The sequence below is a fragment of the Crinia signifera genome, chromosome 6 (assembly GCF_055691185.1).
Source record: "Crinia signifera chromosome 6, ASM5569118v1, whole genome shotgun sequence".
Classification (NCBI taxonomy): domain Eukaryota; kingdom Metazoa; phylum Chordata; class Amphibia; order Anura; family Myobatrachidae; genus Crinia; species Crinia signifera.
The window spans coordinates 240,496,425-240,523,910 of NC_139222.1; the positions used below are offsets into that span (position 1 = coordinate 240,496,425).

Sequence of the window (27,486 nt, forward strand, 5' to 3'; positions counted from 1 at the left end):
TATAGGTCAAGATGGCTGAAAGGTCAACACAAGCATAAGGTCGACAGTCAAAAAGTCGACAGAGGCCTTATTACACAGTCCATAAACTCAAAGTATCTGGTGACAGTAAAAGAACCCTAGGGGGTGGATTCAATGCTTTCTGCGAACTGTGAAAATTGACCCCCTGCATACGCCGTTTCCCCCTCGCTAGGTTTTTGGAGCGAGGGGGAAACGGCGTATGCAGCTGCTAAAACAGCGAGACTCGCGGCTAAATGCAGCGGGCGCCCTGCATTAGCTGCGAGCCTCGCTGTTTGGGGGAAACGTCGCTGTCCTCTGACAGCAAGGATTTCCCCAGAGCGTTGAGTAGGGTGAGCAGCCAGCACGGGGGTTAAATCACTTGTTTCGGCGATCTTTGCCGTTTAACCCCCTTGCCGGACGCACTGAATACACCACTAGGTTGTATCAAATATCCAGAACAATGTACTGAATGGATGTACAGTACTATCCCAGCTTCCAGTATTCCCAATCACGGCCCAGTTACAGAGGCGCAGGAAGGACTAAAGAAGTAAATAATTAGCCATTTTCTTTTTTATTTACAAATTCAACCTTGCCCATTCCCTCCCCCGCTTACAAAAGTTACATTTCATTTGCAGTGAAAAGAAACAAATAGACTTTTTTTCTTTTAAAGAAAGATTCATTCCTTTCTGTTTATAGCATAAATATCATATAAATCTTTTTACAATAAGGTCTTCATAAGCTTTACTCTCTATAGCATTAGGTGCATTTTCTTCTTCTTACACCACATCAACCACGGGGACACATTTCTTAGCACGTTTAAGCCCAGTGGCCCCTGGAATGTTCTGTGGATTTCTCTGGACCATAAAGAACACAATAGGATATCTCAGGATCATTTAAAAAGAATTAGTATAAAAACGTTCTTGCAGAGTGGTATTTGGGCAGTCCCACGTTCTGCAACTTTGTTTTAGTGCTACAAAAATGGTAAGGAATTAATCCCGAAGATCTACCTTGTCCATCCATTCTCTGCTAGACCGGAGTATGACCGAAATGAATACTCCTATCCGCATAGAAAGGACTTTTTCTTCTTCTTTTTTTTTTTTTGCTTATTTTATTACTGTTTTTTAGATCAATACAAAAAATAATTAATTGTAAATATATAATATATATATTTATACATATTTTGAATATATTTACATTTATATCCAACAGCGACAATGCTGTTTATGTGCTCTAGTGAAGGATTAAAGGGACATGGGTGAAGGAATATAGTAATTTCTCACAATATTACAAAATTAACAAGAAGGACGAGAGATGTGTGTTGGCCTTGAGTCCATAGAAGATCATTGTGTAGACACCGTGTAGCGGACTTTGCCATGCCTGAAATGGCACTCCACATTCTCCTTTCACTGACCAGGCACATCTTTATTGTGTCTCTCCCCACACGTGTTACCCAGGTAAGGTCCATGCCCGTCACCTGCCCTTTGATGCCCACATTACTGGGATTTTGCAAGAGAAAGTACAGTGGGGTGTGCCCCGTGTTCTCTTCCCACCACGTGGGTGCTCTTCCATGACAAGGTCCACGTTCTCCAGCGTTCTGCAGGATGGGTCAATGTCATTGGCAGTCTTCAGAAGTGGACTGCAGAACGCAAGATGCCTCATGTTTTTACACTGCCATTTACATGTTGAAATTTGGGGAGACAGGGTTCATGTGGCAAAGGGTCGGGGGAAAATACAGAATCGTCACCGGACGATGATGCAGAGCACGAGGAGTCTGGGAAGCTTGGAGAATACTGCTCCAGAGGGATGCTGAGGTCGAGGTATTCCTGTGGAGGAGGTAGAAGAATGAGAAATGAATTCCCTAGGCAAGATTTCAGAACATGATTAATGATACAAGTCATATCCAGAATATTGAACTTCTTATGAAATCTCTAAGTGCCAGCGAGAAACATCTTTCTTCTCTCACCTCATTGGTGGTTAATGTGAGGATTCGGTCCAAGTCTTCCACCAGCTGTTTGAAGGTGGGCCTGTGAGAGGGGATGGCATGCCAGCAGTCTCTCATCATCATGTACCTGCCAAGAGTAAGAACCGTGGTCAGGACGAACACTCCAGGAGGACATATTATACTTTCGTAGATCAATACATTCTATGCATGTGCCAAGGCAGATAGTATATTGCCAAGAACCACTTTATTGCCGAACCGTTGGTAATAGACATAGACAAGACACAGAAAATGTAAATGCATAGAGACCAACAACCATTATTGATCAGGATGATGTAATTAAAAGACAGGCCAATAGCAAAGACATATGCAAATAGAATTCTTCCAACATGGGAAACGCGGACATTACACAACGGGAATTTTTTTTTAACAATTTCTAAAAAGATTCGGCAGATACTATTAAATCATTTTTGGAATTGGATCCTATAATATATAACAAATCAAAGCTAAGCAGAATACCAATAATAATAATAAAATAAAAATAAAAAAACATAACTGTCTTATTCTAGAGGACTGCATATATGATGTATAGAATCTCCCGTATCCGAAGATCTCTTATCCGAAATATTTCAAAAACAGTGGGTTTTTTTCCAGAATATTTTGGACCCCCCTCCTTAACCCTTTTTTTTTTTCATACATACCAAGTCCTACTATGTCCACGGCGGTGTCTTCAGCGGTCCCAGGAGTGCATTGCACCGGTGACGACACCGGCGCGCCTACAAACTTGCGCAATGCACCACTGGGACCGCTGAAGAAGTTCCTGAAGGCCGCCGAGGAACCATCGGGTAAGTATGTAAAAAAGCAAAAAAAAATCCAAAAAACCTTAAAAATATCCCTTGTGGTATATTAATACAAATATTTTTTTTAGTATGTATTATATGTATGTAGTATACTTCGATGATGAGGGTGCTAATCACTTGTCAAATTAGGTATAATAAAAACTAATCACAACTCTGGTCAGAGCAACATTCTAAGTGGCGTAACTATAGCTCCGCAGCCCCCGCGGTGGCGGGGGTGCAGAGAAATTGGGGGCGCCGCCGGGGGGCTGCGGGGCTATAGTTACCCGCAGTTTGCGTCTCGCCCGGCTCTGCCTGACAGTCACGGTCCCGGCAGGCTCCTGCTGCAATGAAAAATGACTCTTAGAAAATGGCTGCCCCCATACTGCAGACAGTTTTGTCTGCAGTATGGGGGCAACCATTTTCTAAGAGTAAGTTTTTATTGTAGCAGCAGGACCCGGACAGGACCATGACGGTCAGGCAGGTCCCGGCAGAGAGCCGGGCGAGTCGCAGACCGCAGGTGCAGGTACGGGTAAGAAGGGGGGGGGGGGGGGGGGCAGTTTAGATGTGTGCGGGGGGGTGCAAAAAAATGTGCGGGGGGTGGGGGGGGGGAATGGGGCAAAATAGTTAGATACGCCCCTGGCTCTGACCCTGGGATACATTTAGGTTGTCCAATAATGGAGTCTACATAATAGACCCATGCCGAATGCATAATGGAGTCTAGATAATAGACCCATGCCAAATGTATAATGGAGTCTAGATGATAGACCCATGCCAAAATGTATAATGGAGTCTAGATAATAGACCCATGCCAAATGTATAATGGAGTCTAGATAATAGACCCATGCCAAATGTATAATGGAGTCTAGATAATAGACCCATGCCAAATGTATAATGGAGTCTAGATAATAGACCAATGCCAAATGCATAATGGAGTCTAGATAATAGACCCATGCCAAATGTATAATGGAGTCTAGATAATAGACCCATGCCAAATGTATAAGGAAGTCTAGATAATAGACCCATGCCAAATGTATAAGGAAGTCTAGATAATAGACCCATGCCAAATGCATAATGGAGTCTAGATAATAGACCCATGCCAAATGCATAATGGCGTCTAGATAATAGACCCATGCCAAATGTATAATGGAGTCTAGATAATAGACCCATGCTAAATGTATAATGGATTCTAGATAATAGACCCATGCCAAATGTATAATGGAGTCTAGATAATAGACCCATGCCAAATGTATAATGGAGTCTAGATAACAGACCCATGCCAAATGTATAATGGAGTCTAGATAACAGACCCATGTCAAATGTCTTATTGCAGTGACTACATCAGAATTAAATACAGCCATAAAACCGTTTGTGGTTCTGTAGATACTGGCCTCTGTAATACTGTATACAGCACTTATCAGATGTACAGGACCCCTCAGTCCAATGAATCTGAACTTCAAACTGGTCAGGCAAAGGCACTTATTGGTCAGTAGCATCGCCTATATGGTCTCTCAGCCCACAGAGGATAATTAGCAATGTTTGCTGCCACTCATTACCGCAATCGAACATCTTAATGACACAGGAAACACTATTCCTTACAGCTCATTGGTGCAGTTGGCTGGCTTGTCCATCCGATGACCCTCTTTTAGCAGTTTGAAAAGTTCCTCAACAGGGATGCCAGGGTAAGGAGAACCCCCCAGAGTGAAGATCTCCCACATTAACACACCAAATGACCAGCTGTAGGCAGTAGGAGAAAAGGGCACACATTAATGCACTAATTGGTCACATAGCTTTGTCTAAATAACACATGAAGACAAATAAAATAAAATAAAAAAAGTCACACACAAACTGATCAGCAACAAAAATAATTCTACACACAAAACTTGCAATTGATTCTCTTAGGTTACACAAATACTGGGGCCAATTCAGGATTGCTTGTTGTGATCCGAATCCGTCCCCAGCCCCAATGGCCGAGGTTTGCGTATGCACATTTCTGCGCATGTGGAAACCACTGCAGGGAATGGCTAAGGGGAGTTACACACTTGCCGGGCCATTCGCTGCAGGGAAGGAGGGCCGGGGGCGTGCAGGGGGCGGCAGCAGGGGAGCGCTCAGTGTTTTATGGGCGTCCCCAGAAAAACGCTGGGCGTTCCCCTATAGAAGCAGGCGTGGTAATGATTGCTTGGGGCTGGCGGCTGATGTCAAATGATGTGAGCGCCCACCCCATCTTCGGCGAACAGCGCCAGAAATAAAAGTCATTATAGACTGACTTTTATTACTGAAGGGGGGAGAAATCGTTGGCCATTTAATGATTTCGCTCCCCTGCGGCCACATGCGCGAGGATGTGTACGCACAACACATCCCTTCGCATGGTACTGAGGGGATTCATGAGCTCGCCTAGCGAGCCAACCTGAATCAGACCCACTGTTTCCCCAGCATCGGGCCGCACAGCTACTGATGGCCCAGGGAGGTCGGCGAACCAGGTGCAGCTTCAAGTTACTTTTTAATTGTCTGTGTAGGAGATCAACCGCACCAACAGCAGGGACATGTGTAAATGAATCCATGACTTACACATCACTCTGATGAGTGTATACCCGGTCAAAAAGTGCTTCTGGAGCCATCCACTTAACGGGGAGTCGGCCCTGGAAAATACCCAGAAAGAACAAGATGCTAAAATACTGCAGAGAAGGGTCACATGTTATAACGACACAAGGCCGACATCTACAGCAGGTTCCAACCTGCATGAAAGCAGAGCTCTCTGTAGATGTCGCACCTTGTTATAAACGTTAACATCTAAAACTACGAAATAGTTGTCGAATATTAAAATTATAGATCAGCAACATAGTGCTCAGAAACATTCCAACTCAAACCATATAAACGTTGTTAGATTGAAGATATATATATTGACAAAGGGGTGATTAAGACCCCGAAACGTTGGTCCTATTTTTTGCCACAATACACTTTTGAAAAATCCCATTTGAGTGCTGCCTCTTCCATTCCTCTACCTACCTGTCCTGGAAGGCACCGGGGTATTCGGACCCAGCTGCGGGAGTGCCAGGCCTTCTCCATTTTATATATATATATATATATATATATATATATATATATATATATATATATATATATATATATATATATATATATATATATATATATATATATATATATATATATATATATATATTAACCCAATTGCCATAATTTCTATCAAGTACGTAACATTTTAATCTCTATGGTCAATGAATAAATATGACACACAGACAAACATCGCAGGTTATTGTCTGCCAATGAAAACACAAACACCAAAATGACAGAAGGGGAATCCACACACCCATTACACACATACCGCTTTCACACTGCCTAAACATTTAAAAAACCCGGTATTTTTAAATGGTATTTAAAACGGGTCTGAGCCTTCACATTGCAGTAGATTACAGTTTTAAATACCATTTAAGTACCATTCACATCAGTCAACCCGTTTAATCCCCTGAACACGTTTCAAGGCAGAATGCAGGGGACAGCCTATCACAGGTCTGTAATCTGTTGTTTTTACTAAATACCGTTTCCGAGCCACTCACTGCATAAAAAACGGCACTAAAACGTGTAGGACTCTGCTTTTTAATCGTTTTGAAATACCGGTTATCTTTAACTGGTAAATCAACTCTGGCGCTTTCACACTGCAGCCTTAAACGTTTTGAAATGGGAAAAAAACAGGAATATACCGTTTAACAAGTGCGGTGTGAAAAGGGTAACAGACTTACATTTGTTGTCTTTTTATAATAATCTATATTGTTGACATCTCTCGCCAGACCAAAGTCTGCAATCTTCATGACGTTGCTCTCAGTGACCAGCACGTTCCTAGCAGCGAGATCCCGGTGGATACACTTTGACAGAAAAGAATTACAGGGATAAATTAGTGCATGGGACCATATTATTCAATGTATTAGATAAAAGGGTAAAAAGGGGAAGACTAGATGGGCCAAATGGTTCTTATCTGCCGTCAAATTCTATGTTTCTATGTCCTTACGCACTTTGTAGGCAGCCAATGCCGAATGTCCGTTTTATTCAGCACAAATAAGCATAATACATTTAGGAGTTTAAAATGGTCTTGCTTTAAACGTGAATTCCACCCTATTGTTTATTTTCAGAAGTACTTTGTAAAGGTTCTGTTGCTACTTTATGGAGAGAAGGGGGGGGGGGGGGGGGAGGTTAGAAAGTATTTTATTCTGGAGCATAAAGACATTGCATTTTGCTTGTGATGCCACTCTCTGCATGCATATTTGTGTATACTAGTGCTGTATGCATAAAGATTTTAGCTTCCTTTGCCATGACTTTCGGGTTTAGGACCTGGAGTCTTGTTGGTGTTTGTATCTGCACATGCCCGGAGTGAAGTGCACCATGAAGGATGCTGGGAGGGATCCGGTTTGATGTGTCTAGAAGGAAACCGATCTATTGGCTGCCTGTTTAAGTCATAGGTTGGGAAGGGTGGGGATGTGAACTTCCAGAGTAGCATTCCTAAGACCTCACATGATATAGGGCAGCTAAAATAAATAGCAGGTAAATAGCTTTTCCAAAAGCTGCTTTACGATCACTGTATAAGGTCAGTGGTACAACCTCATCTAGAGTACTGTGTTCGGTTCTGGAGGCCATATCTCCAGAAGGATATAAATACATTAGAGACTGTACAAAGAAGGGCAACTAAAATGGTGCATGGCCTACATCACAAAACGTACCAGGAAAGACTAAAAGATCTTAATATGTATACTTTATAGCAGAGAAGGGAAAGGGGGGACATGATAGAAACTTTTACAGGTGGAGACATTCTTCACAGGAAGAGGAGCAGCAGAACACGAGGACATGCACTGAAACTAGAGGGAGGAAGATTCAGGGGAAATTTGAGGAAGAATTACATCACAGAAAGAGTAGTGGATGAATGGAATAGCCTCCCATCAGAGGTGGTAGAGGCAAATTCAGTAGCACAATTTGAACATGCTTGGGATAGGCATATCGATAGCCTTACAAAAAAAGGTACTTGTGTACTAGCACGGCGCCCACGATATTTGGTCGCACGACATATAATCGCATAGCATGGCATACACCCAATGCACTGCGATGCGATTTAAAATTGTATAAGCCCCCTAATGGGGGCTTACAATGTTAAATGCACCCCCACGCCACCCCCACTATGAACGTGAACCCGAAGCGTGGCGAGTGCAGCGAGTCCGCGAAGGGCGGCGGTACGCGTCCTACGACCTTTTCATACCCCCACTATCCACGTCGGCGTGGAGTTGAAGTTATATAGTGTGGCGAGTGCAGAGAGCCACCGAGCCCGAAGCGTGGCAAGCGCAGCGAGGGGACGAGTATTCCTTTACATGTATTCCGCGTCCCCTCGCCACGCTTTGGGCTCGGTGGCTCGCCACACTATATAAAATCGACTCCACGCCGACGTGGATAGTAGGGGTATGAAAAAGTTGTAGGACGCGTACCGCCGCCCCTCGCGGGCTCGCTGTGCTAGCCACGCTTCTGGTTGGCGTTGATAGTGGGGGTGCTGTTAGGGGTGCTTTTAACATAGTAAGCACCCAACACGTTTAATTAACTTATAGGGGTCACTTTTAACATGGGAAAACCCTTTAGGGTGCTTATACAATTTTAAATTGCATACCATTGTATATGAGATAGAATGGCATACAATTCGATGGTATACAATTTAAAATTGTATAACATCGCATCGCATGCCTCATGGTCTGCGATGCGATGAGTGCCGTGCTAGTACACAAGTACCCCAAAAAATAAGGATCAAATATGGTTTGAGGTAACATGTTTAAAAAAGGGGCTGACTAGATGGGCCAAGTGATTCTTATCTGCTGTCAAATTCTATGTTTCTATCACAAGGCATGTGTAGGTGTTTTTGTATGTTTTTAATACGGCTTTGTGGTAGACTTTTTTTCTTTTGTCTTCCTTTTAAAAGATAATGCACAGGTACAGAATTTACTCAATGCAACAGATGACAATTATTATTACGAGTAATGACCGTACTTTGCCAGCAGTCCGCTATTATAGAGCTGAACAGCTGTGAAACAGAACGCCCACGTACAATTCACTCTTATTATACCTTCTGCGACGCCAAGTACTCCATGCCTCTGGCCAGCTGGTAAGTACACGATACCAGGTCCTTGAAAGTCATCTGTTCCCCCGGCACCCTGTTAATTTCATAGGAGTATTCCATCTCAATGGGGCGCCGGACCCTCAGGTACTCCCGCAGATTCCCCTTAGCAGCATATTCTACAATAACGTATAAAGTACCTGCAGAGAAAACGCATTTCTGGCTCAGAATAAGTCCCGCGCACACAACAACAGAGTGCAAGGCATCGAAGGACTCCTATTCAACACAGACAGCCACTAAACGTGTTCATTAAAATGACACAGACAGTCGCTAAACTGTATCTTAATAACAGGATGGAGATAAAACTGAAAGGTTGCACAAGTCACCATTAGGCCCCTGAATGCTAGGTGTATATACACAGAGTGGCGATTACAGGCTGCATTCCGTCTCTATACAACGCTACAGGGTATTTGTTACTCTCTCCATGCTGGTGACCTGCACATGCCCTGTAATTACTGGTGACATAATTAGAGACTTGCTCAGCATCATCTCTGTGTTTAGGAAACTTACCTCCTTGTGTGCATGCACCCAGCAAGTTAATGATGTTTTTATGCTTTCCGATCATTTTCATCATCTCCATCTCAGAGGCCAGGTCTGATAGGTCTTTCTCCGTGGCGTCATCTGTCGAGAGAGAACCCCAAGTGTGAATCAAAGAGAACCACAACCTATTAACTCTACATCAAAATCCCCCCCCCCCCGTAAATAATTCTGCATATTAGAAGATTTCATCAACCTGTAGAAATGATTAACAAACTTATATTTATATATGGGCACAGAACCCCGCAGTGACTTAGAAAAATCATATAAATTTATATATATAGATTTTCCATACAAGGCACTTTTTCATGAATCATGCCTAGGTATATTGCTGGTAACACATTATACATATAGAAAAAGGGGTACTTCAATGTTTTTTTGCGAGCTGTCACCGTTCGCACAGTCAGTATTCAACTGACCCCCTGCACACCGTTTCCATGTCAGGGAAACTATGTGCAGCCGCTAAAACAGCGAGGCTTAAGGCTAAATGCAGCGGTCTCCTTGTATTAGCCACCAGCCTCGCTGTTTGGGGGAATCCGGCCGCATTGAGATCGGGCAATCATGCTAATTAACTAAACATTAGAACGATAATGAACCTTTGGAATCAATATGTAGAATGTTAATAATTGTAGCCGGAATAGGATCACAGACAGTTCCTGGGCCAGATGCACTAAGCTTCAAAAGTGATAAAATGGAGAGTGATGAACAACCAACCAATGAGCACCTGTCTGACATTTTTCAAACACAGTCTGTGACATGGCAGGTAGGAGCTGATTGGCTGGTGGTTTATCACTCTCCATTTTATCACATTTGAAGCTTAGTGCATCTGGCCCCCTATCAGCACATATTGTATAGTCATTCCTCAGATCACACTACGGGGAGCTAAATCCAAGTCTGGAAAGAGATAAAGTACTAATATCTATATGCAGTAGCGTGATTGTATTCCTAGCTTGGTATAGTTTATACAAAATGTCTGTTATTTATGTGCAGGTTCAGGATTTACCCGAATCCCAAAACAGCATGTTATTGGTGTTCTGGCTTTCCTGCATCTAGGATAGCAAATAAGAAAGATCTTGCGCTAATTTGGCCTTAACAACCGCGTAAATCCAAACGGGCACATCTGTACTATTACTGTGGATGGAAAACGTTAAAGGTAACAAAAGCATTATTTGGGCAGGAGACATTTTGGCCACTGCTGGATGAGAATTAATTTGGGAAGGAGAGAGCAATATAGAGTATATAGAAACAAATTATATTGATGTATGTGTTTGTATCCACCATTTATCTAGAGTCAGGGGAGGGAGAACGGAGCAATGCCTTTCCCATTTTACCTTTCAACATCTTCACTGCAACGGTCACGGACTCTTTGGGGCGGTCTTTGTCAATCCCAAGTGCCTCTGCCATAACCACTTGACCAAAACAGCCCTCGCCAAGGGGCTTACCCAGCGTCAGCCTACAGACATGATCAATAAACAGTAAATCATTAATAGAAGTTCCCTATTGTAAAAAAGGAAATAATAGTATATTCCACTGCTAGCCTGCAAGTGTCCAATTCAACAGTATTCCCATAGGAGAAATGTAGGCTACGCAGATTGCCAGGATTAGTATAGCACACACTCTACTTATGGGACCTTATTCAGGTCGATTCGCAGCTAGCCAATGTTTTCTTAGTGCGCATGTGCCTTTCCGCACATGTGCATATGCAGGGTATGTGCACCCACGGCAAAATTTTGTTCGCCGAGTGCACGCACCCAACACCGGAGAGGGGGCTGGGCAGCCCCAATAGCATATGGGAACGCCCAGCGTTTCATGTGCATTCCCATGAGAACGCTGGGCATTGTAATGCTAATGAGGCCGTGACGCGTGGGGGGGGGGGGTTTGGGGTGATGTCAGCTGCCTGCCCATTTCCTCCCCAGCGTGCACGCATATGTAAGGTTACTCAGAGCTACTTTTCATATGCGTGCACCTTCCACATCTTTCGATGGTCGTGACCATCGAAAGATGTGGGAGGTACCCCCTGCCCTGGGAATGGATGTTACTGTGTAACATCCATTTTCAAACCCTTACATGCGAATCGCCCTTGCGAATGGGTGGCACCAGCCAACCATCCGCAAAGGCGGGTTTGGGCGTACTCGCAAGACTGCGAAATAACAGCATTGCGAATCAACCAGAATAACCCCCATAATCTCTTAGATGCATTTACAGATTTCTCTCCAGATTGAAAAAAGGCAGAACAAACATTCAGCTATAGAAGGGATATAGAAGGGTTGTGCATAAGGACTCACTTGTCTCGAGGGAACTCCCACTTTGGGTCATGAGGCAGCTCATACTCGGACACATTTGGTAGCAGCACGGTGTCAGCACTGGACAGGAGCCGGGTAGTGATCCTCACCAGCGGTGTGGTGGAGTTCATAGAGGAGCTGGAATCAGCGGACACCTGCAAGAGCAAGCAGTCATGTGACATATGTCCAATGGCAGCAGCAATGCCAAAATCCCAAAGCCAGCTCACCATGTGCCAAAGAACTCATATTTGCAAGAGTACAAGGATCTCCACAGATAATATGTAGGTATTAATTACAACCACAAAATGGGGATATATATATAAAAAAGAATAAGTCATGCACTATGCAAAATTAATTAAATTTAAACTAATTTTTGTGACCCATTTGCAACCCGTAGGTCCAACAGCTCAAAGATGTTCCCGTTTTTAGCTCCTGTCCTTTTAAAAAACATTCTCTCAGCTCTGATCGGCTTCATTTCACACTAATGGATAACTATCCTGGACTATTTAACTAGAGGTTTTATATGGATTTACTTGGTTCTCAAAGCAGGATCTTATTGGCTAAAAACATGTGACAGCCGATAGCCAATAAGATCCCGCTTTGATAACAGAGTAAATCCGGGTAGTATGGAACTCGCGCATCTCTTTATTTAAGTTCCACTTTTAGCTGTAAGGTCTGTCATGTCTACTGTACCTACACTCTCAGAATCAGAAAACATGTCAGGCTCCAGGTGTACTAGAGCGCTGCGTCATCTGATTACTGCCAGCATGGCTAAACCGGTGTGTGTTACATGTGGTGCTTCCAGCCCATATCATGATTACCTGTTACTGCTGCCCTTTAAAAACAGGAAAATAACAATAACAAAGCATTAATGGTAAATGAGTTCAGGAAGACTCCTGAAACCCAACCAGTGTCATGCGGAAATGCAACTCCGTGATCAGAGTTAGTCCTAATGCAGCAAACAACATAATCCAATAAGGACAATATCACCTCAACAGTGTGTAAGTGCAACAACAAGTCATAAATTCAAATTAAAATAAGGTGAGCATGGTCAAACATGGTATTAAAGAGGGTGAAAAATGGGCATCTTTATCCAGATGGCTCCTCAATACTTCCCTGAGACACTTGGCTGTTGGAGGAGTAAATCCGTACATGTTGTATGTGATCCGTTATTTGCTGACATACGATACTGCACCTACCCAGCAATATCTGATCGCTAAACATAAGAACAATACAATTACAGTCCTCTGGACGGGTATAGGACACTAGGAGGCTGACTTCGAGCTTGCAAATGAGTTGTAGCTGGCCATTGCATGGGTGCAATTCATCTGGGGCAATGACTGCATTCTGCTCGCACCTATTGGCCAGCTCTAGATTTACATGCCCCAATCACAAATCTGAATTCTGTTCTTCATTTTGCACTCTGCAGCACAAAATGGTAATTCCCCAACACAAACTAAGTACCAAGATATTGGATATGTCTCCTAACTCTAAAATCAGCCCTTAATGTGCTAAACATGTCCTGATGACTGAACGTCACTGTCACATAATTATAAATACTCACTTTCAATCAAATGTAGCGTACACATAGGGCCTGATTCAGGATCAATCGGTTCCCGGCGTATTCGCTCTGGGGGCAGAGTGTGCGGCTCTGTGCATGGGCATATTTGCGTATGTGCAGAGCCGCTGTACCAATGCCTTCGGTGACTAATTACAGTTGCCGATGCATTTGCACGGGTTAGGGGAGCACCGGAGACATGACCATGGGAATGCCCAGCATTTTATGTGCGTCCTCATGAAAAACACTGGGCGGTTCCCTGTGAACGCACGTGGCCCGATGCCTGCCGGGGACAGGCAACTGACGTTGTGTGATGTCAGCGCCCATCCCTCTTTGGGGGACAACGAAGGAAATAAGCCAGTTCAGACTGACCTATTTCCAAAGGGGAGAGAAACCATTGAGGGAGAGAACAGATGAGAGGGGATGTGTTCACGTACATCCCCTCGCATGGGTGGCATCTACAGAAACAAACATCAGCTTAATTTATTGGACACAAGTGAATTGTATTGGATATTACCTCATTACAAAGGACAGCGAAGGGCCAGGAATTAAAGGGTAAAGGAAATACTGCTAGGAAGCCACAGTAGGAAATGAGTTATTCCACCTTTGTAGCAAACATATTGGCCATAAGGAAAGGGCCACTAGAAGGACAGCACCAAAGCGAAGAACATAGGGGCAGATTTATTAAGCTCGATGAAGTGATAAAGTGTCTGGTCTTTATCACCGGCCAATCAGGTCCTGCCTGTCATTTTTCAAACCAAGCCTGTAACTTCACAGGTAGGAGCTGATTGGCCGGTGATAAAGTACCAGCCACTTTATCACTTAAACAAGCTTAATAAATCTGCCCCATAGTTTTGGGACAAGTACAAATAATGTACATAGATGGTACACTGCTGGAACCGCTCTTACGGGCAAACAATCCCTTCCTGCTCAGCTCTGCCCCTAAATGGGTAAACCATGGGTGTGGCCAATTCATACCTGGTTGGCTTGCTTCAAACATACAGAGTAGGAATAGAGGGTTCTAGTGTAAGGAAGGACAGTTACAGCCATTTGCGGTATATTTTTAGTCAGTATTTTACCCCAAAGCACATTTTCACAAGTAGAATACTTCCGAAGTAGTGCATTATTCATTGGTGATGTAAAAAGATGCAAGTTTCTATTATCGTGTTAACCCAATCTATCAGAGGAACCACAGTAATGGCACACACGTTCCACAAGGGCAAATATTCACATTAAATGTACAATAACTGATCTTTTTTCCCCCCTATTTAACCCAAGAAACACAAAAAGATTAAAAAAAACAAAAAAACTTTGGGCCTGATTCGGAAAAAGATGCAAACACAAATAATTTTTTTTTCCAGTTAAGCGATTATCAGCTGACTGTGAATGCCTGTAAGTCTTGCAATAGTGGCCGCAGAGAGGATTTAAAACCAAAGTGATCAACAATCATAGAACGGTTTGGGGAGGTTATAGGGAGTGGCGGTGAAAACAAAAAACAAGACGCTGGAGCCATCGCCTATACATAGGAGATGCCCCAATAACAGTCATAATTCCCGAGGTCATGCAGCACAACCAAAGGGATGCTCAACATTTTATAGAATCGGTCGATCAGTGTCTTTGTACTCAAAGCCACCAGTGAGTGTCTCAAAACAATTCCAAACTATATGGACCATCCCAAGTCATGCTCCTGTATGGAAATATACCAGTTTCAGTATCCGGTCCATAGGTTGACAGTCAGTAGGTTGACCAATGGTCGATACTTGAAAAGGTCTACATGAGTGTTTTACATTTTGTGCTTTTTTTTTTTTACTGTTCCATGTGGACTGTGATAGGGAACAGTAAAATGCCCAAAGAAAGGTGAGTAAGTGAGCCATGCTAGGAGCACAAAATGTGCAAACATTTGAGGTCCATGTGTTAAAATCTACAAACTGACACAAAAAAATAAAATAAACCCCATTAACAAAATATCGACTTTTCATGTGTCAACCACTTCCACTCTGACCTTTTGTCGATGTCAAACTTGTCCACTTTGACCATTTGGGGTTTGACCCTTTCTACCAGTGGTGGCTCCAGAGGTGCGGCTGCAGTGCAGTTTACAACTCAGATAGGAGAGCCTCACCAACTGCTACTAACTGCCATTCAAAGCTGACTCCCTGGCAGTTGGTGTTGCACCTGTTTGAATTTTGGACTGTGCTGCCACCCTACCTCTGGAGCCACCACTGCTTTCTACCATAACCACCAGCCTCTTACAAGACTTGTGATAGGCTGCCGTTTCTGACTGCCTCTGCAGTTTAAAAAAGGAGGTGATTCCCAGCAAAGGGATGGTACAAACAAAGAACTCAATATATTTTTAAACAAACACCTCGATTACTCCAGGTATATGGTTTGTAACCTTATTTTCTTCACTTAAAAGGATAGCTTTCTTCTAATTTAATACCTCAACTCAAACGGTCATTTATCTAGATGGGCTACTCTTACACTGAAGTACGGCTCTGAAACCTTACTGCACATGGCGGCTGTTGGTCGGCGCATAAAGTTTTTGGAACTCTTTATCTACTTTCTGTTACCTGGCGGTGTAGTGGAATTCTCTTGCTGAGCTTGTGGACTACAGGTGGTCCTATCAGTGCTTTCTTCTTCTTTGCTCCATTGAAGATATGGCAGACGACGCAGACAGCGATAAAACACAATATAATAAAGGCTCCGCCAATGTAGATACCAATTTCGGTGTAGTAAGGCAAATTATTTTCCTCCACGGGGGCCTCTGTACCTGAAAATGATCAACAGTGCAGAACAGGGTTATGGTTCATGCAAAAAAGTGGGGGCATCCATGGTAGCATTCAGGTTATGTATGTAATATAAACAGGACTCTAAAATATTGACAGCTGTACTCCACACACACACACACACACACACTACATACACACACTACATACACACACACACACCAAATATACTTGAAAGTGATTTAAGTGTATTCCTCCAACTGTCCTACAGAGTGTAATTTTCAGAGTGTAGCCTAGTGACACACAATTATACGCGTTTAATAGCTGGCTTCTGCCATTACAGATTATATTATCTTGGTACAATAATGGAGCAGCCATGGGACTGGGCTAATAAATAAACTGCTGAGTTCCAAGTGGATTTTGGGCCAAAAAATTGTTAAGGTTAAACAAGTGCAGAGGGGTTGATAGAGCAAGCAGTAAAAAAAAAAAAAAGAGAGAAGCAGTGGATCAGTGAAGTTGTTTATAGTAACCAATCAGCTTCTACCAATCATTTCATAATAAAGGCTTCCTCAAATCAGATTTGTAGCAACCTCTCCACTGGTCACTTTTTTCACCGCTTGGTGCATCAAGCTCATGGTGACAGATACAGGTTTCAAAACATAATATTTTATTAAAGTTACTTACTTCTATATGTGGTTAACCTCTACAATCATTATTATATTGCAGCGTACCTAAAATTTATTTTAGTTTACTATAGCAATAAGTGTAATAGGCTTCACTTATACCCCTTTAACATTGAACTTTTAAAACGGTATATTGCCGTTTTTTTCCCATTTTAAAACGTTTAAGGCTGCAATGTGAAAGTGCCAGAGTTGATTTACCGGTTAAAGTTAACCGGTATTTCAACACGGTTAAAAAGCACGTTTTAAAGCCGTTTTTTAGGCAGTGTGAATGGCTCTATTTCAATGGCTTGAAACGTGTCCCTTGGGGGTTAAACGGGTTGAATTTTGAATGGTATTAAATGATTTTTAAAACGGTTTTCCCCTGCAATGTGAAAGGTCTCAAGGCTCAGACCCGTTTTAAAGTCCCATTTAAGAATACCGTGTCATTACCCATTTCTGCAATGTGAAAGCAGTATTAGAGGCCCATTTATTAACATTATTGTTGCTAAAATAATGTGAAACGTGTTGTTTTCACACCTTTCTCATATTATTTTAGTGTCACCTGAATGTATTAAAGGGCTTTTGGAACAGTTTTTGTGAAAAAAACCTTTAATTCCCTTTTTTTTAGAAAGCAGATCGCATTTCCCATACCTATAATGGGAAAGGCGATCTGGGCAAATGTTCTAAAAAAAAAAAAAAAGCTAGGCAGAAAAAGCTGTGCGGGAACCGGGCGAGGGTGATCAGCTGTATGTCAACACGGGCTGATCACTGTGTAAACATTTTTTATTTATTTTAAAGAATACCAGTGTCCGGGGCTTCCTGCTGCCCTGTGACCCCGGTACAGTAAAGTGGCGCTGCATAGCAGCAGGTGACTTTACAGCACTGGGATCACAGGAGAAGGAGCCATAAAGACCGGAAGAGCTGCAGTAGTTTATCCAATGGGTAGGGAATATAAATCAGCGGGGTGGGGGTGCTGCGCACAGAGGGAGGGGTGGGTCACCATGACTGGGAGGGGGTGAAAAAGAGTTTGGCCAATACCACAATTTAATGTGCCCCTTAGAGTTTTAGCGAAGCACTGTGGTTTACACTTTTCTAACAGATGCGCCCACATACATCTAGCCTTCTTGCACATTAAACAACACTTCTAGTGGTGTGACTTTCCCTTTAACTGCATCTTAGTCACAAAACGGTGCATAAAAAGAAAAAAACACACTGGTAGCTTATGCTGAATAAAATGTTGTTATGTGGCATGCCTATATTCTGCATACAAAATGCTAAATTAGTTTTAGTAATTTTCCAGGAATGCTACCTTACAGTGGTTTCCAGGAAAACACTAACGTACCAATTAGTATGCAGATACATCCGCGGCCGCACACAATACAGTAATGCTGCACATCATTTTAATCAGTTTAAGCTGCTTGTGCATCATATTTGCATCTTTTCATGAATGAGATGCATTTTTATGAAAAAAAAGTCACACACAAAGTTGTCAGCAATAAGACCACCCCTGGACTCCCCATTGGCTATTTTTGCAGGAGTTCCGGGGCGGTATTAGAAAGCGTATGTTACGGTTTATGCAGATTCCTCAATGATACACACACACACGGTTGTCACGGTTTACTACGATCATCACATTTTCCATTTTGGGGCTTTACTTTATTACCTTTGCTAACCAGGAGGATGACATGCACAGTATCATTTCCAGCCTATCTTATATTACCTTTGTAGACCAGGGGGGCGGCAGGCACAGCAGAAACACCTGACCTCTCCTTACAGGAATGAAGAGATGAGCAGTGGCTCTTTAGTACATAAACACCGCCATCATGCATTGCCGCTTCTGGCAAGTAACAATGCCCAATAGCAGGCAAGGCAGAGGAAGGACTCCCAGCCACAATGACATGATCAGAGACCAGTACAAAAACATATTGATGAGAAGTATCTAAATGTGCTTCCTGGTACCAGGTTTGGGCAAAGAGTGTAAACAATCACATGGTGTACCAATGAAAGGCTTCTACAAAGTTGTGATGCAAACAAGCGCAGTTGTTGTTTGTATATAGATGTGGAATAAAATTAGATTGCAAAATTATCTATATTGCTAAAATGATAAATCTTCACCCTCTAAGTGTAACCCATAAATATATAAATCCATATTAATGAGATACATCGCCCATGCTTCACATACATACCTACATGCATACAACACTTCTGTAGTCACTGCACAGCAGGTGGCTACAGTCATTAGGAGTGACATTACCTTACTATGGCAAGTAGCTGTCTGTCCCGCAAAGCATTATTACAGCAGGAAAAGAAAAAGGGAAAAAAAAAACAGATTGAAAAGTCCATAGGGAACAAGGAGGAGAACTGAGGATACCCACACACCAGAGATGTTCTGTCTTGACTATGATTTAAACCCTTTCTTTGAGCGGAATGAAAGGGGTTAAAACATGCAGGAAAAAACATCTTCCCCTGATTGCATGAAGAAAGCATGCCGTGCAATCAGAGAACTCGGAAACGGAGGTAACCCTGAGGTAAACCCTTACCCTGCTCCAAACCACTAGAAGTTAAATGTTCTACTGAAATGTTAAATTGAACGATTTTGTTTTTCACAATAGGCAAATGAAATGTAACTGGCAACACGTTCACTTGCAATTGGCTACTATATATGGTTTCTAAAAAGTGTAGAAGCATAGCAGGAATCTCTCTACACAGGAGCAGAGTAGTCGTGGTTTACCCCTGGCAACAGGAGAACGAGGGAAGGACAGAAACCCAAGGCAGGATCATAATACCTGGCAGAACCGTCAACCAGGCAGAATGTTGAGAAATACCAATGGAATTTCCAGCTATACAAGTATATTCCCCAGCATCCTCAAAAGATACATTCCTGACATATAAGACTTCTATCTCTTCATCTGTAATGTTAACACCGGCAGCCTGGAAGAGAAGGATGGCAATAAAGAGAAGAAAAGCAATGTCCAATGAGAGGAGGACGCGTGTGGAGAGGTGCTCAGGAGATGTCTCGAACCATGGACCTCCGGGGATCTCCGTTGCATTCCACACACACCTTCTCCATAAGACCCAATACACCAAAGAGTCACCAAGGAAAAAAACATTCTGATTACATAGCGTGCAGATGAGTGCACATGTCCCTTCACCAGGAATAACCACCACTGATTACATGCAATCACAGAACATGGAAAAATGACACCCACAAGGAAGGATTTCAGCTCTTGGTACAAAGAAAGAAAAAGATTGGTCATTTCACACTTATCCAATAGGATTAATCAATTCATTCCTAAATTATACCAAAGTGCTGATTGGGTATAATCCAGAAACAAACGCTTATTCCTCTATCCCTTCAATGTTCTGGATAAAGTGGATGTTCTGATAAGTAGCATCAGGGACAAAGTTCCCCAAGGAAAACACATTCCTACACAAAGTAAAAGCAGACACGATGAAGGCCAGGCCTGGCCAACATATGGCTTTCCAGCTGTTGTGAGACTAGAAGTCCCAGCATGCCCTGCCACAGTTTTGCAATTAGGGAATGTTAAAACTGTAGAAGGGTATGCTGGGATGTGTAGTTTTAGAAAAGCTGGAGAGCCACAGCTTGGCCAGGCCTTATTCAGGCATTAATGGGAATGGAACCTGAAGACCGCCACTGTATTCCTAGTAAACGGAATATGGTGTTCTCCGGAGTATTGGCTCAGTCAGCGTAATGTCTGCCCCAAATGTGTGCAGGTGACGGGGGAAAGTAGTAAAAAGAAAAAAGTAAATAAGGGAGAAAAGTGGCTTAGCTGAAGAATAGAAAATAGAAAGTGTAAAATAATAATAAGGGGAAACAGTATAGGAAGATATATAAAAGAGGAGGGAGTGTCTGTCAGTGAAATCCTGTAACCCTGTGGGTATTTTTTCCATGGCCGCTTAAAGTGCGGCAAAACACCATCTCCAGATTGTTTGTCAACGCCACCTTCGCCAGAAGCACAAAGAGCACATTTGCAGCCTGTGTGCGGCGGTAGGAGACGTTACCTTGTTCTTGTTTCACCACCGTGAGCCAGGCTGACTTGTTAGCCTGTCCAATATAATTGGAGACCGTACAAATATATTCGCCGGCATCTGCTTCTGTCACATTGTGCAGATTCAGCACCTCAGCACTGGAACTGTTTATTCCCGAGTGCTAAAAACAGGCAGGCGACACAGGAAGAAAAACATAGAGCTGTCACTGCTGTCTAAGGTGCATGGCTCTCTCTAAAGATGTGTCCACATAAGCCTATCCTTATTGTGCCATACATTGAGAGACACCCGGTGCAACAAGGAACACCACCTAATTCAGTGATTCACATACTTTTTCCTCAGTTGTGCATCTTAGGGTCAGATTCAGAGGAGGACAAACTTCGCTTCACTGCTATTGCTTCATGTGCAGCAAATCTGAGAAGTTATGGAAATGTCGCAGGAGCTGTGCTGTAGCTAGTATTGAGCCAACCACCGCCCGCTTCTCAGATCTGCTGTTTGTGTACAACCCTAGGATTGCTCAGAAATCTGTCACAACTGAGACGTGGGGCCAGAACCACTGCGTCCGAAGATGCAGCCGCGGTACTTGTTTCCTAGCACTGCGCCCATCGTGGGTCATCGCATACCTTAAGTTAAGGTATGCGATGGACACGACCGACGCGATTTTTGGCTATTTTTAGCCTTTTCCCCGATAATTAGAAAATCGGGTCCATCGCATGCCATTATAATGGCATGCAATGCGACCGACGCGATTTAACATTGAATGCATTGTATTCAATGTTAAATTCCTATGTAAAATCGGGTCCATTGTATGCCATTATAATGGCATACAATGCGACCGATGCGATGGACCGGATTTTACATAGGGAACAATGTTAAATGGTCCAATAGACCCGATTTTTGATTGTATACCCACCCTGATGGGTAATTTGTATGTGAAATAGACCCCATTGTTAACGCCACCCCACGATGAACGCCAACCCGAAGCGTGGCGAGCGCAGCGGTACGCGTCCTCCGACCTTTTCATACCCCCACTATCCACGTCGGCGTGGAGTTGATTTTATATAGTGTGGCGAGCGCAGGGGACGCGTAATACCTGTGAAGTAATGCGTGGCCGCTCATGACGCTTTGGGGTCGGTGGCTCGCCACACTATATAAAATCAACTCCACACCGATGTGGATAGTGGGGGTATGAAAAGGTCGGAGGACGCGTAATGCTGCGCTCGCCACGCTTCGGGTTGGCGTTCATCGTGGGGTGGCGTTAACAATGGGGGGCCATTTGACCCATCAGGGTGGGTATACAATGAAAATTGGGGTCTGGAGGGCATTTAACATTGGACCCAATGTAAGATTGGGTCTCAGGGACCATTTTACATTGGTTCCAATGTAAAAATCGCGTCGATCGCATCGCATGTGATTTGGTTGCATGCGATGGACGCAGTTTTTTAGGAAACAAGTACCCAGCCGCTAGAGGCAACACAATCCCAGACTGGTTGTGACATGCCTGCGTTTTATTCACCACTTCACGTAACTATTCCTGTCAATCACCGGGTGTCTATATCCACACTGCGCAGTAGACAAAACATCGGCCATCCACATAAAATAAAATAAAAAACGGCATCCACCTATGAATCAGCCTTTTAGCCAGACCTCTGTCTTTCGCTCTTGTACCTAAATTAGGCAGTTTTTCCTGAATTTTGTGTCTCCGTCCGCTAATAGCGTACTAAGTATTTAGAATTGGCATTTCTGTCGCCAAAAAAAATGGTATAAAATTCTCAGATCAAGATGCATATTTTAAAGAAAAAAAAAGTCACGTCGCAGCAATCTAGGAAAACCTGTGGCACGCCAAACGTGGCTATATATCACGATTTGAGGAGAGGTGTATATGGACACATCTGTACATCTTATGGTGTGGTACATAACAGAGCATGATCACTACAGGAAATATAATACCATAGTAGGTTGGAGATGTCCAATTGTAGGACCCGTGTCTATTGTAAAAGTACAATCTTCTAATCTTCTTTTCAATGATCCATTAAATATAGGCAATTATATGATAAAATAGCAGCAACTTAAATTATATATATATATATATATATATTCTTTTTTTTTTTTCAAAAAAATGTATAGACCACATGGGATTCACTAGTGATTTTTTCATTAATATTGCAATTTCAGATGGATTTGGCCACCATATAAAACCAACAAAGGGGTAGGTCAAGACTAAGGGCCAGATCTATCAAGCTTCAAAAAGTGATAAAGTGGAGAGTGATAAACAACCAGCCAGTCAGCTCCAGTCTGTAACATGGCAGGTAGGAGCTGATTGGCTGGCTTTTTATCACTCTCCATTGTATCACTTTTTGAAGCTCGATACATCTGGTCCTTGGAGAGAGCTAAAACATCAACTAATCTATCTGTAAAAACCTGAAAAATGAGAATATTGGTGGTTACGGTATCTCCAGACAAGCTTTGATAAATCTCCCCTAAAGTCTGTAGGCACAGTGCTTTTACTCAGCTCACCCGATACAGATTATATTTCCAATATCAATAATAATTTACAGCAGGTGTGCATGATTCCTTATTACACAAGGGTTTCCTATTCAGCACTGTGGTGGTGACATCAAAACTCTTAAATGATAAGTGATGACAAAACTCCTCCTTTACAGACGTTATTCACTGTAGTTTTACATATATTGACCATATTCTTTTTTAAATCCAGTATTGCGCATGAGTGCATCCAGATCACAGCACACACTCATTAAAGAGGATATATGTAATTTGTGCACACATCTACAATACAGAAATAAAGGCTCATTGCATGTGTGGATAGTAGCCAGATTGATGGCTAGTTTGGTCCCACAAGTGTGACCAGAACCTGAAAAGACATCATTATTTAGGGGGGTATTCAAATCTCCCGCCACTTTTCCCGATGGGGGAAATAGCGGCGGGCCCTATTCATTGCTGTCTCCCCCGACAGCATTGAACAGGGATCTCGGTAGAACGTGCCCGCCTTTACAAGCAGCTTCACCAATTCCAGCCGCTCCTCCTGGCCACACCCCCTTCTCGGCGCTCGGCAGGCGGGATTCAAATCAGTGTCGAGCCAGTCGAGAACGGGACAGGGTCACGGCTGTCCGGCCATCCCGACAGTCGTGACCCTGCATTGAGTATACCCCCCCCCCCCCCCCCCCCCCTATAAATTCATGTTTGGCCCAAATGCCGGAATGTTGCCAATTGGGAAACAATAAATTACTGAAATCAGTGTCCTTAAACACATCTTCATTGAAAGGCAGCAACGGCTTATCCACACAGAAACAACATAAATGGACTGGAAAGCCATCATAAATTAAACGAATACAGAACGTAATGACAACATATTAATCCTTACCTTCAAAACCTTCACGTATGGCATCCCGTCAACTCCGTATCGGCTCCCGTTCTGCTCTATATATCGCACCCAGCGAATGTGGGGCTGGGCATCACTATATACTTTGCAAACAAATTCAGCATGCCCTCCTACGACCGCGGTGGTATTGGCAGGAAGACCAGCCTGCAATATGGGTCTGTGAGAGGAGCGCTCTGTTGGGAGAGAGTAAAGATCCACAGAATTATTACTAAAAAAAAAAAAAAAATTATAATCTGTACGTAGACCAGACAACGGCCAATCAGAAGACTTGCTTGTATTACGTACAGAACACCCTATGATAAATCAGAAAAGTACATGGACAATTTGGCACAAAACACCCAATATATTAACTGTCCTTGTGTTGTTCTGCCATACATTGCTATACGACCATTAATCTTTGAATGTAATGTAATGTTTACCGTTTGGATAAATGTCTGTAACACATTGTATCAAAGCGTAAAAAAAAAAAAAAAAATTAATCACCATGAAACAGTTTATTATTACTATGAAGGAAATTGATTAACGATCACTCGTTCACACTCCTACTATAACTATTCAAAAGTTCTACATGTTAGAAAATAAATGTACAAGGGTGCAAATGCCATGGAAGCAGGGGCTGGTGGGAGGGGGGAGAGTAACTCGAGTCTGTAACCCTGTTAAGTTCCTGGCATTGGTCCCTGTAGCAAAATCAGTGCCAAGCTAAAAGGGAGGGAGATGCGTATTTGTAAGTAATGGGGGGGGGGGAGGAGGGAAAGAACTCCAGCTTCAAAAGATACTGCCGGGAGGAGGACAAAAGGAAAACATGGTAGTTTTCACAGGCCACAGAAGTAGCAGCGGGCATGAAGTCCCTGCCCACATACCCAGTGCCTGAGTGCCAAGAGTTGTTTGTCACCTGTGACTGGGAGTGTTCCATTTAACCTGTACGGTTCTATAATCCACAAAGCCAGCGAATGATTCCAGAATGGGTTAAACCAGTTTGTTATTAATTTGCAGACATGACATACACTAATAAATAATACTTGCAGACAGAAAAATGGGGCATTTATAGTATGCCAGGCGTTGCCAAGTCTCCTACAGTCTCTTGCCAAACTCATCCGATAACCAACCTTTGCTTAAATCAGTCATGTCCAACCTTGGCCCTCCAGTTGTTGTGAAACTACACATCCCAGCATGCCTTGCCATAGTTTTAGCATTCCCTAATAGCAAAACTGTGGCAAGGCATGATGGGAGGTGTAGTTTCACAACAGCTGGAGGGCCAAGGTTGGACATGCCTGGCTTAAATGGTATCTTGGTTCATTACGGTAACACAACTGCTAAAGAACCCGGTTTTTTTTTTCAATCAGAGGATTTCTGGGCACACAATAGCTTACACTCGTTCTCCGCTTATTCATTTAAAACTTCCAAAATATTTAAATATGAAACAATTCTTTCTGGGTAACTGTGTTGGTAAACAGAAAACCTTCTTCTTTCTATTGGACTACAATGACCAGGATGCCACAAACATTTTTTTTCATCTCCGAACGGACCCAGAAACCAATTTCTATAGGAAAATGATCATTAAAACTACTTTGTACACTTCCCTGGCACTGAAGGTGTTAAGGAGCAGAGTATCCAGTCTCAGGGAGCGCCTTCCATATACACACACATACCGTGTTCCAATAAATTGTTTCACAAACAGACATCCACAGAGCAGCCTCGTATAAAGCCAGCACACCTCCTTGGAACAAAGGCGGCTTTCATGCAGGTTGCTCTCCCTGGCACTCTGCGGGGAATTGGTACACTGACGTAATGCTGGCAGCCTCTGCACAAGCACCAACCTTGTTTTACTTGCAGCGTGTTATTAAATAGAGTAAAAGGGTAAAAGAAAGGGGGAAAAATGCATAGGAATCTTAAAATGCTCACTCTGCGCTCACATGGGCTGTGCTAGGCACAGGAACCCGATTTGTGGTCTGAGGTACATTTATCCTATTTGATTTTGTGTGAGGTTGCTTGCAAAAATCTACATACCTAAACTTTTTTAGGATTGTAGAATTTAAGGCTATCCTTGCTTGGGTCCATATGGTTAAATTACATTGATTGAGGTAATAAGTCACCTGTGCTCAAGCATGGATATTTTTAAAATCTGGGCTATAATGGCAGTGTTTGGGAAACTGCGCAATGGGCTGATTTTGAGTCTCGTGGATCAAACGGTGAGTTGATGCATACAGCGCATTCGCAGATAAGACTGACTCAGAATTGATCGGTAGAAAGCTCCATGGGAGTCATATGTATGGGGAAGGGAAGACTTTCTGTCAGATCTCTTGTAAGCCAGGGGCTGAGTTAACAAAAAGTGATATTCTTATAAGCACTGGTTACAAATGATAAATGGTGCTCCATCCAAGCAGATCCTGTCAGGTTGTTTAAAATTGAGAAGACACCGATTGGTTGGAACACTGTTTGTTGTTAATAACAAGTGATAACAATACGTCCCCTAGTATAATTCTAGTGATGACTACTACGGTGGCTGGTGTGGGTTACATTTTCACGGTAGCATGAAGGGCCAGATGTATCAAGCTTCAAAAAGTGGTAAAATGGAGAGTGATAAACAACCAGCCAATCAGCTCCTACCTGTCATGCTAAAGGCTAGATTTGAAAAATGGATGGTAGGATCCGATTGGCTAGTTGTTTATCACTCTCCATTTTATCACTTATAAAGCTTGATACATCTGGCCCAAAGTATCAAACTCAAGCTTCTATGGTAGACTGCAAATACAGCCTCTTTGCCACCAATGGTTGCCACCTTTTACCAAAAGAAGACCATAGTATAAGATCGTATATGTCACAGATCTATTTATTTCTATAGGTGTCAGACAGTTGTTGAGTACCGGTCCAAGCAGCGAGTGCAGCTGACACAGGCTATACTTTTATTTCATGTAAGTGGACAGTGACCAAGCACATATGTTGTTGAACTATTGAGGAGCATGTATGGTTAAAATAAAATGGCATAGAAAGTGACAGCAACAGCTTGCCATATTCTTACAGGAAATATACATTTTAAAAAGTGAGTTACTATAACGAGCCAAATATCATTTGTATCATAAAACACGGCATTCAGCACAGTTCTTACAAATTGAATAATGACTATAGTTGGAAAGTAAGTGTCACACAGGAAATGGTCTTCGCACTGTAGTACCCTTCTCTTATGCACCATGGTTTCTGGTCTCAACAACTATTTAGGAGAATGCAGCTCGCCTGTCGCCTAGGTAACCTGGCCATCACTGGGGCTCTTACTTGTTCCTTGCAAACTGATTGGTCACTTTCACATTGTCTCAGCTATGTCACAGATTCCTAGCAAACTTATAATCTGCATTTTCATGAATCAAATCAGTGAACGGTTGGCACTAT

At 42.9% G+C, this 27,486-nt stretch overlaps 1 protein-coding gene across 5 annotated transcripts in view; it reads right to left on the minus strand.

The window, feature by feature from the left end:
- Window positions 1-549: 549 nt before the first annotated feature.
- FGFR2 (fibroblast growth factor receptor 2) overlaps window positions 550-27,486 on the minus strand; it is an 82,521-nt gene continuing 55,584 nt past the window's right edge. For 2 of the 5 annotated variants that reach the window (XM_083149175.1, XM_083149173.1), the window contains exons 7-18: window positions 24,085-24,275; window positions 20,718-20,865; window positions 15,870-16,076; window positions 11,755-11,905; window positions 10,801-10,922; window positions 9,443-9,553; window positions 8,882-9,072; window positions 6,531-6,653; window positions 5,341-5,411; window positions 4,372-4,509; window positions 1,961-2,066; window positions 550-1,820 (exon numbers count right to left, since the gene is read on the minus strand). In XM_083149175.1, the coding sequence (XP_083005301.1) occupies window positions 1,653-1,820; window positions 1,961-2,066; window positions 4,372-4,509; window positions 5,341-5,411; window positions 6,531-6,653; window positions 8,882-9,072; window positions 9,443-9,553; window positions 10,801-10,922; window positions 11,755-11,905; window positions 15,870-16,076; window positions 20,718-20,865; window positions 24,085-24,275 (1,727 nt within the window). In that variant the 3' untranslated portion in view covers window positions 550-1,652. Of the gene's footprint in view, window positions 1,821-1,960; window positions 2,067-4,371; window positions 4,510-5,340; window positions 5,412-6,530; window positions 6,654-8,881; window positions 9,073-9,442; window positions 9,554-10,800; window positions 10,923-11,754; window positions 11,907-15,869; window positions 16,077-19,480; window positions 19,626-20,717; window positions 20,866-24,084; window positions 24,276-27,486 lie in introns of all 5 variants that reach the window. The other 3 variants (XM_083149176.1, XM_083149177.1, XM_083149174.1) reach the window with 3 other exon arrangements.